At 44.9% G+C, this 12577-nt stretch overlaps 2 protein-coding genes across 2 annotated transcripts; one reads left to right on the top strand and one right to left on the bottom strand.

Moving 5' to 3' along the window:
* Positions 1-2507: 2507 nt before the first annotated feature.
* Positions 2508-6920, bottom strand: MRPL9 (mitochondrial ribosomal protein L9). Its single transcript, XM_054563230.1, has 7 exons — positions 6738-6920; positions 6408-6564; positions 5810-5934; positions 5491-5541; positions 4351-4452; positions 3745-3828; positions 2508-3616 (listed from the first exon to the last, which is right to left on the bottom strand). Exons 1-7 carry the CDS (start codon positions 6885-6887, stop codon positions 3482-3484), a joined length of 804 nt encoding a protein of 267 aa, XP_054419205.1. The 5' UTR covers positions 6888-6920; the 3' UTR covers positions 2508-3481.
* On the top strand, positions 6554-12371 carry OAZ3 (ornithine decarboxylase antizyme 3). The gene is given in 6 exon segments (XM_054563231.1): positions 6554-6581; positions 9960-10021; positions 10023-10097; positions 10799-10974; positions 11444-11529; positions 12229-12371. Coding segments are annotated over 6 exon segments (570 nt in total).
* The last annotated feature ends 206 nt before the right edge of the window (positions 12372-12577 follow it).

Here is a 12577-nt window from a genome sequence, read left to right on the forward strand (position 1 = left end):
CTTGCCCCAATGCTTCTTCAGTTCACCTCTATCTCCACATGGAGCAGAGGGAATCCCTTATCAGATGACAAGAAGGAAAAAGGAAAGGCTGGGCTTGGTTAATGCTGTGGATTCTCATAAAGTAGAAGTAAGCTGAAAATAGACTGTGGAGGTACTATGGCCCCACTTTGAAGTGGCCCTGAAATAGTGAGAGGAAATCTTCCCAATGAGTAGAGCTTCAGGCAGCACACCTGCCTGAAGAAAGAATACAGACTCGGGGGCAATGGTGAATGGCTTTGCTAGTTGTTCAGGAGCCTGTTGGAAGAAAAACTGGGAGGCTCAAGACAAGGAAGTTTGAGGAAAAGGTATTTATCTAGGGATGGGTACAAAGTGTGATGATCTTTATACTGCATGTTAATGCCCACCAGAGAACATCTACCACAGAAGACACCAACTATCAAGTACACTGAATGACTTAACGAGTTGATATTAGCCAGTCTCTGTCATTAGCGCCTGAAAGACGGGAAAACAGGTGTATGAATGGAGGAGCCCTGGTGAAAGCCATGCGTGAGCCTGGCATGAAGGATTCAGTAAGGTTGACCTAGCTGCAGCTGCTGTTAATGTCCAACTTGCCAGCAATAGAGACAAACACTAAGCCCCCGATGTCACTACTTCCTCAAAGAAACCATCTAGCCACTTGGTGGTTGATTATATTGAACCCCTGCCACCCTGGAAGAGGCAGTGTTCCATCTTAACTGGAAGTGATGTATATTAGGGGTATGAGTTGGCCTTTGCTGTCTGCCAAGGGCTTACAGAATATTTGATCCATTAGCATGAGATCTTGTATAACATTGCATTGGACCACAAGACCCACATTATGTCAAGGAGGTACGGCACTGGGTACATAACCATGGGATCCACTGGTAGAGTGATGAACAGCCAGTTGAAGCCACAGCTGAGGTACCACCTTGATGATACCCTGTAAAGATGAGGAGCCATGCTCCTGGATGCAGTATATGCCCTGGATCAACAGCCATCCTAAAGTGCTATGTTCCTAAGCAAAATATACGGGTCTGCGAGACAAGTGGACGTAAGTGTAGTCCCCCATTACCACCAGTCCAAGTGACCCAGTTGAGGAAACTGCCTCCTATCCCAAGTCTGGGGTCTGAGGATTTAGAAGTCCTAACTCCCAGGTGGGAAATATCTCCACCAATAGACACACCCAGATTCTCACTACACTTTAAGCTATGGCTGCCACCTGATTACTTCAGATCACTACCAAGACAACAAGGAGGTAAAGAAAGAAATGACTATCTTGGCAGAACTGACCATAAAAATCAGGAGGTAGAGCTGCTGTTATACAATGCGGACAGGGAAGGATAATATTTGAGATCCACACCATCCACACAGGCATGTATTGCTTCTCCTTTGCCTAACTTTGATGATAAATGGACAAGTATAGTCATATCCTGAGAAAGGTCTGATGACTGGCTACCTTATCAGGTAACCCATTTGGACCAGCAGAAGTACAAGCTGAGGGGTTGTGGGTAGGAATCTGGAATGGGTAGTTTAGGAGGGAGAGAAGTACCAATTGTAGACTTAAGCTACAACAGAGGAGACTGTCTGTGGTGTGTCTCAGACCTTTGTCTTTTAAGTTTTTCCAGAAAATGAGGCCAATCAGAATCCTTAAGGGATCATTCTAGAACTTATAAAGCAAATAGATCTGAATAGTGCAAGATGTGAACTGAGGTGGAGACTATGGTGTGCTGCCCAGAAACCTCCCTTCAGGACTGGAGCAGTCATTTCCCAAGCTGCTGAAAATACTGACAGTTCTCATCTGACGTCCCCTCTGGGAAATGCCTTTGCCTGAAGTCAGTCTCCTCACGCTGTCATGCCCCTTTCCTAGTCAATGTGGGGTATATTGGTCTGGCCCCTTCTTTCGACAGGATACACATTTCTGCAGAGCCACTCTAGTTTGACCTTGTGGGACTGACTGAAATCTTTGTTGAGACTGTATCAGCTCACCTTTTCCCTCTACCGAATCCTGCTTCCTTCATTCCCACACAGGTGCTGATCCAGAAAATTCCCAGTAAACTTCCTGTATGCAAATCTCCAACTCAAGTCTATTTCACCAGGAACTCTCCATATGGCAAATATTTAAGTACTCTGAGATTAGTTGTGTGGAATGTTGTGCCTGTTGCTCAATTTCAGAGAGCTTCATGATGGTGATGGTGGTGGTGTGGAAAGATGCTGTTAAATGGGCTTTCCATTTCAATGACAGTAGGGACGGGGAACATAGAAATGGCAAATTTCATACAATACCAGTGCCAGACTTGAATTAAGGAATGCTGGCAAGTATGAGGCTGGGTATATTTATCAGTGCAACTACTGATGACAGACCTCTCATCAGCCAGGATGGTCTCATATGGATGAAAGTGAATGAAAGTGCTTAACTGTCTGGGAGTGGTAGTTTAACTCAAATAGTTTGACAAAAACCAAGCTCTTTAGGCTCTGATAAGGACAGCAAGAGTCAATGTCCCAACTTTATCCTTCCTGAATTACATGACCCCTCATTTCTTTGGAGGGACTCTAGCATGTTCATTTGTCAACATTTGGGTATTTTTCCCACTAGTGGACCTCAAACTTATGCAGAACCACTTCCCTCATCTCTTATCAAGGTGTCTATTCCATAATTACCTGATAACCAGCCCCCATCTTAACTTTGGTCTGGAAACCAAGGTTATTTTCTTTTACAAAATCTTACTAGCTGGTTCAAGAAAACAAAACAGAAGTTTCAAGTTTTTTTCATCCCAGCTTCATTTTCCCCAGCAATTACTGTTTGGCCTTAATTCCGATTGCCTTAGAAAAGTAGAATCCATTGTGCTTACTCACATTGATGACTTTATCAATATACCTAATGAGAGCAAGTTTTAAGAGCAAAGACATTATAGCTTGTTGAGTAATTTGCCCATAACAACTTGGGATGTAACCTGCAAATGTATTCTCTTCTTCCTTCCTTTTTAGCAGCAAACTCCAGCGGCTCAAGAGGACATCTCATGTGGATGCCCTGTTCCCAGTCTACTCAAGCACAGTAAACACCTAAAAAGAACACAACCTCTTTATTTCTTCTTGAGACATAAATGTTCGTTCAGTTTGGATGATGAGGATGAGCCAAGTACTAAAGATAATAGCTGGCTCTTCCATTTGTTTCAGTGAATTCCAATGGAGAAAGAAGAAATAGAATCTAGACTGTTTTGGTCTATTAATATTCAGCTTATCAAATCTATGGCTTGGTACTTCTTGAGCAGGACTACGCCAACAAGGCTGGATGTGATAACAGTCGAAGATTAAGATGGCAAGATGAAGAATTTAACACGAATACACAGTTTTGTCCAATGTCCCCATCTGCCCTCTAAAATTCAGTATTTGGTCAGAGCTGGCCCTCTTTGCTCCATTGTGCCTCAGATTCTGCTTTGCTGCTTTTGAGGAAGAGTAGGTAGGTTCATATCGTCTGGGAGCTGGTGGAAGCCATTCCGTTAGCAGCTTGCTGGGCTAACCAGTGCTTATATCTCTTGGTCTTGGGCCTCTCAAAGTTCACCACAGACATTGGAACCCTGACAGTGTCAAGCCCATTTACCTGTACATAAAAGAACATGAAGGCCCAGAGATCAGCTGGGCAGATAGGAGCTAACAGCACCCAATCCCAGCTTTTCACCCTGCTTTTTTCACCCAGCCAGAAAAAAGGGGTAGTATGTGAACACTGACCGTCACCTCGCACCAGTACTCGCCCCACCGTGTGATGGGTTCTTCTGGTAACTTTAATGCATGTGGCGCTACCACAACACCAAGCTGGAAAATAAATCATAGAAAAAGGAGCTGTTTATATGTCTGCCACTCTAGGCAACCTCATAAAGAGGGTTCTAGAATTTCCTGTACAGAGATGAATAAAACTGAAGAGTCTATCCTGGCCGATCCCACAGGAGTTTCTCTGCCACAGATAGTGGAGAGACCTCCACAGAGAGTGGCAGAGTATCTGTGGCAGAGAAACTCAGCCCTAATTTCTCAGAAAGGGAGGTGGATTCACAATGAGAAAAAGGGTTAGAGACCAAAATTACTTCATTCACAAAAGAAAAATTCTCCAGTGAGCCATATTTCCTCAGGTTTTCCCTAGCTGGAGAGGAAATAAATGATACCATGTTTTCTTATTTTTCTTTCTATGTGACCACCCTTAGTTCTTAGCCATCCCCCGCCCCACACCCCTGCAAACCAACCAAGAACACGTTCCCTAACTCCAGCTGGACTCACACCTGTTCCTAACAAAGGGAGGTAGCTTCCACCTTCAGGAATACAGTACTATATGGGAATACTCACATTTTTGAGAAAGTGGCGGGCAACTATTTCAGGGTTTAGCTCCCACTTGACATTGTTCTTCATCCCCACCTCCAGGTGACAGCTTCTCAGAAATTTCACTGTCTGAATTATGAACAGTGGATATGTTAAGAGTTGGAATCATGTTAGCAAGAGGCACAAGGTCTGAGAGCTCAGGAAAAGGGCACAATTTCTGCCTCACAGCCAAGACAGGTGGGAAAATGCATGGAAAAGAGAGAGGACATTCTTATTTCAAGGCTGATATTGTGAAAAAATATTTTCGTAACACTTTGGAGGAGAATGTCCCCTATATTAAGATGTTGCTAAGTCAAGGAGAAACAGGCCATGTTTCCACGTCAATGGGGGCCACTGGTATATCTCAGAATGGAATGGCTTTCGTAGGCTGTTTTAACCCAATACTTTTGGCCTTTTAATTCTACCCCTACCCTGTTAATGATTCTTCCATGCTTACAGAATGAGGTATAAATTGACTAGCTGAGGATTCAAGATGTTTTGTAAATCCTGCCCCAATCCCCTTTCCAGCCATACATTCCCTATTATACTATACAAGGTCTTTGCTTTAGCTAGACTAGTCTACTTTCTACGTTAAAGCATGCTTTAACTATCTTCTTATACTTTTTTCCCCCTTAAGAATACCTTTTACACCCTTCTGGCCTAACCAAACCCTACTAACCCCACAAGGTCTAATTCAAGCCCATCTGGGAAAAAGCCCTCTCTAAATCACCCTGGAAAAAAGCCCTCTCTAAATCACCCTAATCCATTCTGGTCCATGTCACTCTTATAATTTACCATCTTGAGTTTATTAATCACTTTTACATGTGTTTACATTCTTTCCAACTTGTCTGTAAATATTCCTGAGGCAGAGCCTTCATCTCACACTCTTTCATGGGTCCCCTGGTGCCCAGGCTGGGACCTCACACAGTAAGCTAGGGCACTTCACGCAACTGGTCAGGATTTCCCAGGAGGTTTCAATACTAGTCATGGTGGCCACAACTCTTCCCCTTTTCTCTACCCTTGTGCCTGCAATCAAGAGACTTCAGGGAAATCAAAGAACCTCTCAGGAAGAGGTTGGACACTCCTGTAGATATCCAATAAATAAAGACTTTCTATGTTTGTACTCACCGCCTCACCTGCCTTTGTCTGGATGTTTTCTAATTTTCCTTCTTGTCTTAGCTAGAAAAGAAAGTTAAGGATGGAAACAAAAAACAAAAAAAAAAAAAAAAGAAAGAAAGAAAGAAAAGAAAAAAAGAGAAAGAACAAAAGGAAAAAAAGGTGAGTCCATACTAAATAATAATAAACTATTAATATGCTAGGCATAGATCGGTTTTCTAAATTCCTGTTCTAGTTCCCACTTCATTTTCAAATTAAATATAAAAAGGACTGAAGTTGCTAGAGGAAATCTTAAGGTTTTATTCCTCCCTCTGCTTTTCTTTGAGCTCACCAATTTCTCCTCTTCAAACAACTTCTTGTTTTCAGGGGATGCATATACAGCCAGACCTTGAGGAAGCAGTCGATTACGGCCCACAGATTTCGTCACTGAAACCAGGTCACCCCGAACTCCAAGCTCTGCCAAAGTGAACAGAGACACTGGGTCAGAACTAGCTAAGAGTCACTGATTAAGGAGAAGATGATCAAAGATAGCGGCTCCTCTCATTCTCTCAGTTCGTATTCTTCCTAGAAGAAATGTTGATATTCACTAGGAACAACGTTTAAGAGACTTCTAATTAGTTTCTTGAGGGCATGACTTAGACACTTAATATTCCCGGTACCAAGTGAAGCGTTGTCCTATCACAGGATTTCAGTATCTGTGGCACGTAGTCCTCTCCGGCACACGCACTTAATGATGTTCCTGCACTCCTAATTTTCCATGCAGGAGGCCAATATCACAATCACAGTACTTTGTATGGCTTTCTCTTCTCAAATACAGAGCTAATCTTTTCCACAAAGTAGGAAAGGGCAACAAACAGCTGAGGGGGCAGGAAAGAGTTGATGCTAAGCAGAACCAGCCTGAGATAGAAGTACCTGTGCCCGGGCCTTACCCTCCACCGACTGCGTGAGGATGAGTTCCAGGTTCTCTTTGGGCCGGTGTTTCGTGTCCTCCACCAGCTTGTAGACGCGATGTCGCCGGTGCAGACGCGGCTTTCGTCCCTCCCCGGCCAGCGGCACCTTCCACCAGCGCTCCACGATGACCGTGCTCTGGCGGCCGGAGAGCGAGGGTGAGCGAGTCTTCACGCAGAGGCCCTTGACCCCCCACCGTCCGCCCCTCCAGGAGAGCCCGCTACGTCTAAGCACGCCCCCAGAAACGAGACTCAGGGCGTAAAGGGCCCCAACTAGAGTCAAGGTTTCCGGCACCCAGACCTGGCCCTCACCCGACAGTGAGAGAGGGTGAAGCTGCGCTCCAGGCCGGGGGTCCCCACTTCGAGTAGCGGCCGGAGCAGCACCCGGACTCCTCCTCGCACAAGTCGCTCAGCGGCCGCCCGCAGGAGAGCCCGGCCCGGGACTGCAATAGGGGCCGCCATGTTCCCGGGCGTGGAGGGGACCTGATTGCGGCCGGCGCCGGCGCAGGGAAGGCCCCCGCCAGGTGCCCGCGGCGCGCCTGAGGCGGCGCAGCCGCGTCCTGGCGGAGCCGAAGGGAAGGCGCAGCGTGGTTGGGTTGCGGCTTCTCTACCTCCCCGGGGACGGGAGGCCAGAGATCCGAGTTGATGCTCCGCGATTCAGCGTTTTTCTCCCTTCTGTTTCTTTTCGGGGGAGGGACGCCCGTTGCACTGACACATAATGGAATGATGTTAGGTGGACTGACACGGAGAAGATATTGCCTCCCTGTTGTCTTTGCCCTGTGTAGTTCTCTGAAGTCGCTTCCAATTCTGACAGTTGATAAACTGGATATCAAGAGAAGAGGGCTGCTGCTCTTACATTTTCTTACTTCATATCTATCTAAGGTGGTGAAAGGATGAATTCCTCTTGAAAACTATGACAACCCATGAATCATCTCTTAATCTTTACAACTGCGGTATTTAAGATAATATTTAAATCTAAGTCAGGGAGAGAAGCCATAGAAAAAGGAAACTATGGAGGGGCTCAGTACTAGAGAGAAAATCCGATAAATGGAATCAATGGGGTCTGTTTGGCAGAGGAAATTATGGAAAGATGCTCTGTGCATCATATTATTTGACCCATAAATGGCCTTTGACCCGTTGTCCCTCCTCAATATACTTTCTTTACTTCCCTTCCGGGACACCAGTTTTATTTTTGTTTTCTTTCTACTAAACCAGCTTTCTCCAGTCACCTTTGCTGATTTCACCTTTTCTCCCTTAGAATGCCCCCAGGACTCAGTGTTTGGATCTTTACTCTTCTCATTATATACACTCCTGACAATCTCGTTCAGCTTCATGGGTTAAAGTACTATTAATCTGCCAATGACTTCCAAATTTCTATCTTGATCCTAGACTTCTAAACTCCGGACTCGAATATCCAACTGCTTATTTGTCCTCTTGCCCCTACGTGTCTAATGGACTATTCAAAGTTAACATGCTCCAAACTAAACCAATTTCTATCTCCAGACCCCAAACTCCCTGGAGACTTTCCCATCTCAGTTGATGGAAGCTGTTCTTTCAGTTCTTGGGCTTAACTTCTTTCATACGCCAGGAAATCCTGTGGGTTCTGCTTTTAAACTGTTTAGTGTCTTACCACTTCCCATCACCTTTAATGCTTCACCCTGGAATAAGATACTAACTACCCTTTGCCTGGATTACTGCAATTGTCTTCCTGACAATTCTCCCTTTAATGCTCTACAGTTTCTATCAGTCAGAATCTTTTTAAGAATGAGACAGATGATGTCGCTCTTCCAGCCAAAACTTTGGAAAGACATCCTCCTTTACTTAAACAAGTCCATATGATGGTCTGTAAGGCCATATATGATCTGGTCTGATAGCTCTCTGACCTCACCTCCCTCTCCTCTCCTACAGCTCACGCTGCTCTGCCGACAGTGGTCTTGCTGTTTCTTGAAAACAAGTTACATTTCCTCCTTAGGGTTTTTGCGCTGGTTGTTGTGTAGACATGGATGGAATGCTCTTATGCCTTCCTCACCTCCTTCAACTCTGATTGTCGCCTTTTCAGTGAGGCCTACTTGGATCACTCAGTTGCAGTACTTGGATTACTGCAACTTGCCCCATCCCATTTACACTCCTGATTCTCCTTTATCCTGCTCTATTTTTCTTCATAGAATAATATCTTCTAACATATTATTTTCTTACCCTTATCATTTAGGTTTGTTTTCTCACTGTTAGAAGTTACGTTCCATGGGGCAGGGATCTTTGTTTACTGATGTAACCCAGGCACCTAGAAGAGTGCCTGACTCATAGCAGGCCCTCAATATTTGTTGACTGGATGAAGGAATATGCACAGGTCTCAAACTGGTGGCCCCAGAACCAAGTTTTACTCACAATATTACTTAAAAAAAAATCTTTTGAGTTTTTTAACTCAACTTTAAAAATTGGGGAAATTTACCACAAAAATCTTTCCAGTTTCTGTAGAAAAATCATACACTCTGGTACCACACAGTCTGCATTCCTGCATGGCAACTGGATGGATGGAACTGAGTTGTGTTGGCTTGAGAAAGGGTGTAAGCTTTCCATTTGGCTACAGCCCTACCCAGCGGCTCCACTAATTTCCTTTAGCTGGCAGGACCCCTGGAGAGAGTTTGAAATTCCTACTCTACAAGGCAATTAGAAAATTTAAATATGTGTTGCACCCTTGGGTTGTTAAAGGTAGGAGTGATAATGAAAATACTGAATGGATAGGAGCCAGGAACCAACCAATCAGGTCAGACCCTGGACACTAACCTGTTGGTTGCAGAAATTTAGGGGAAGTGGTGCTTGTGTGTGTGTGTTGTGGGGAGGCTGCGTGGGCACAACAAATGCTCAGGCAGGGCTGTTCACCACTGGCCCAGTTATGAAGTGCATACTTGGCTAAAGGGGAAGGGCCAGTTAGGGGAGCAGCTGAGTCCTGAGATGACATCAGGGCTGATTCCTTGTCTATGTCATAGTGCCCACCAGGTCACAATGGCACCAGGTTGCCTAAACCTTTGTCACCCATCTCTGAACCTCACTTTGCCACAGGGGGCACTGAACTGAGAAACTGCCTTCTAACAGGTGCCGCCCCTCTTTCTACTCCCTTTCTTATATCAAGAGGGGAAAAACACGGAACTACCTCTATCCAATCTGGTCACCATACGCCTATTATCTCTACTGTTACAAGTACCGGATCACCCTCCGGGAGAAAATGCTGCCTTGTTACAAAAGGTACTTGTTTTCATCTCTACTTGTAGTTGCTTATGTAGACTGTAAGGAAAAATAAGAGATTTTGAAATAACTTCTCAAGTGGCAAGAGATGATAATAGCAAAATAGGGTGAAAGGCTGGCATGGGAATTAAGAATTTTTCCCACTGGCTGGCTTGGGAAAATGGAAACAGACTGGTCTAGGGAAGATAAAGAAGATAATGCCAGAGCCTGGTCCTGTGTTCCTGGAAGTTCTGACCCTTTTTCTATCTCAGACTTAGAGATAAACTAATTTGGACCTCTTTTTCCCAACCAGCATCATTTATAAGGAACGGGAGGACTTGACACTCCGGCCCCGTTCCTGTCTTCAGTGCTCCTGAGTCCCCAGTAGGCCCCCAGATGGGCAGAAGCACCGACCAGGGTGACCTTGACCAGCTTAAAGAATTGTATTCAGTAAGTGCCTGGCAGTCCCATGCCTGCTGTAATGATACCTTGTACACTAGCTAGTTGGAAAAATAAAGCATAGAAAGAGCAAGATGAGACGTCAAAGCTCATGTGTAAAAGCTACTTGCTTTACAGATAAGGATAGCAGAAATGGGAACAAAGAACAGACTGTAATAAAAGACTTTTAGGACATAAGGCTGTTCAGATGCTAACTTGGACTAGAACCCAAAACTCCTGCACTTGCCTTTGTATCATTTTGCAGTAACATGCTTGTGTGTGACCTTTGCATTTTAGATGAGAAATGGGAGAATTGAGAGTAAACTCATATGATAGAAAAAAGTGGAAGAGTATTATTGAGACAGTAAACAGATGGCACAGTTTTATCTAAATAAGCTCTCTGATGTAAATGTCAGTTTCTAAAGGGATAGTGCACCCTGAGGTGAGGTTAGCAGGCAGTAATCTTGCATTGGCCTCTGAATCCAGATTTCAGATGTTTGCTACTGAGAACTCCATGACAGAGAGGGAGTTCGGTCCTAGGGCTAAGGGATATATATTGTTGAATAAGACCTTGGCTTCAATTCTCCCAGGCTCTCCATCAGCCTCCTCTCCTTGCTTCCCAAGATACCCAGATAGGTCTGAGATCTGGTACGTGAGCACTAGCTGCACATAAAAGCAGGAGACTGTTGCTCTCATTTGTACTCCTTTTCCAGGCTGGGAACTTGACGGTGCTGGCTACTGACCCCCTGCCCCACCAGGACCCTGTGCAGTTAGACTTCCATTTCCGCCTCACCCCTCAGACCTCTGCCCATTGGCACGGCCTTCTCTGTGACCATCGACTCTTCCTGGATATCCCATATCGGGCCTTGGATCAAGGGAACCAGGAAAGGTGACAGCCTGCATGGGAGAGTGGTGAGGGAAGAGTTGGGGTTTCACTCTTTTATCGTATCATCAGGTACTGGGTATGCTGCTAAGGGCTGATTCAGGAGGGGGATAGCATCAAACCACTGAACTGGCATGCAGACAGGCCTGTGAGCCAGCCTGGATTTGGGGCTCAAGGGGTAATAGCCCATAGAGGGTTGCTAAATTCAGAGTCAGAAACAGAGAAGTGAGGATCCATAAACAGTTGAATAGGACATAGTTTCCAGTTGTTGACTTTACAGAGTGGTCCCTTCTCCCCAGATGCCATCCAGTCTCATAGTATGCAACCCCTCTGGTTTCAGAGAAAAACCTATCAAAACTAGTTTAGCAACTTTCATTTCATGGCTTGGGTAGCAAAAACTGATGAATAAGATTTCTTTCAGATTCTGAGTTTGCTAAACATTTCATTAACCAAGATTTTTCTCCCTGGCTCCTAGTTTGACTGCCACACTGGAGTACGTGGAGGAAAAAACCAATGTGGATTCCGTGTTTGTAAACTTCCAAAACAACCGGAATGACAGGGGTGAGGATCTGCTGTCCTTGGCCCTGCGTGCTGAAGCAGCTAATAGTGACTTTTGCTTTTTAAAAAATCCTCTTCTCCCAAACTCTTTAAAAAAAAGCATGCTTCAAACATTTCAGGTTACCCCTGTTCAAGTTACAACTGGACAAGTTACATTAGGAAGTCCCTGCAGCTAGATTTCAGAAGCCAGACTAAAATAGCACTAGTGAAATTACAGAATCCATTCAAGGGATTTGGCTGGTAGGACAGAAAGGATATCATGTATTAAACACCAAGAGTATGAAAGTGTTGGGCATAATGCCCATAAGGCCAGGACAGGAATATATTTAACTATATGCTTGGAGCACATGCTACAATCTCGTCCCTCAAGGACTTGATACCCTGTTGGATGTAAGACAAAGGATAGTGAAGAGTGTACACCACCATCATTGTTAGGCACTTCATAAACATCTTAATTTTAAATTCTATGAAGGTTCTATAGTCCCCATTTTACAAATGGGAAGAAGTTCAGAAGGATTAATTCATAGGATGTCATAAAGCAAAGCAAACATTAAAGCCAAGGTTAGTCTTATCCCAATGCCTGCACTACACTGCTCTCCCCACAGCAATTCCCTAATGGAAAAACCGAATCAGGGGGTGGGGGAGTGGGGGAGAATAGTGGTATGAGTTTCTGAATGTCTAATTTGTTCTCTTCTTTCACAGGTGCTCTACTACGGGCCTTCAGCTACATGGGCTTTGAGTTGGTCAGACCAGGTCACCCTGCCCTCCCTCCCTGGGACAATGCCATCTTTATGGTGTATCCCCTTGAAAGGGACTTGGACCACCTACCCAGTGACCCTCCCTGAACATGCTTATTCCTACTCTGTGAGGGGCTGGGGGCCTTGATAAATGGGACCCAGGATGTGATTTGGGACACCTTCTTCTATCCTAGGAATAAAGGGTAGTGCAATCCTCGTGTTCACTGTTTCTTGGGGGGAAGGTAGGATCGACTGCAGTGGAACATGGGCCCACCGTAGGAGAAACGTTTAATGGCTGATCTTTTCCATTGGTA

The sequence above is a fragment of the Pteronotus mesoamericanus genome, unplaced genomic scaffold, assembly GCF_021234165.1.
Source record: "Pteronotus mesoamericanus isolate MK-2021 breed Mesoamerican mustached bat unplaced genomic scaffold, CSHL_Meso_final scaffold_705, whole genome shotgun sequence".
NCBI classification, from domain to species: Eukaryota; Metazoa; Chordata; class Mammalia; order Chiroptera; family Mormoopidae; genus Pteronotus; species Pteronotus mesoamericanus.

What these genes read in the sequence shown, in the direction of transcription:
- MRPL9 (XM_054563230.1), bottom strand. Translation starts at nt 6,887, where the DNA reads ATGGCGGCCCCTATTGCAGTCCCGGGCCGGGCTCTCCTGCGGGCGGCC. An exon ending in CCTCACGCAGTCGGTGGAGG is followed by an intron (nt 5,935 to 6,407) that starts GTAAGGCCCGGG and finishes TCACTTTGGCAG; the next exon opens with AGCTTGGAGTTCGGGGTGAC. An exon ending in TGTTTGAAGAGGAGAAATTG is followed by an intron (nt 5,542 to 5,809) that starts GTGAGCTCAAAG and finishes TTTCTTTTCTAG; the next exon opens with CTAAGACAAGAAGGAAAATT.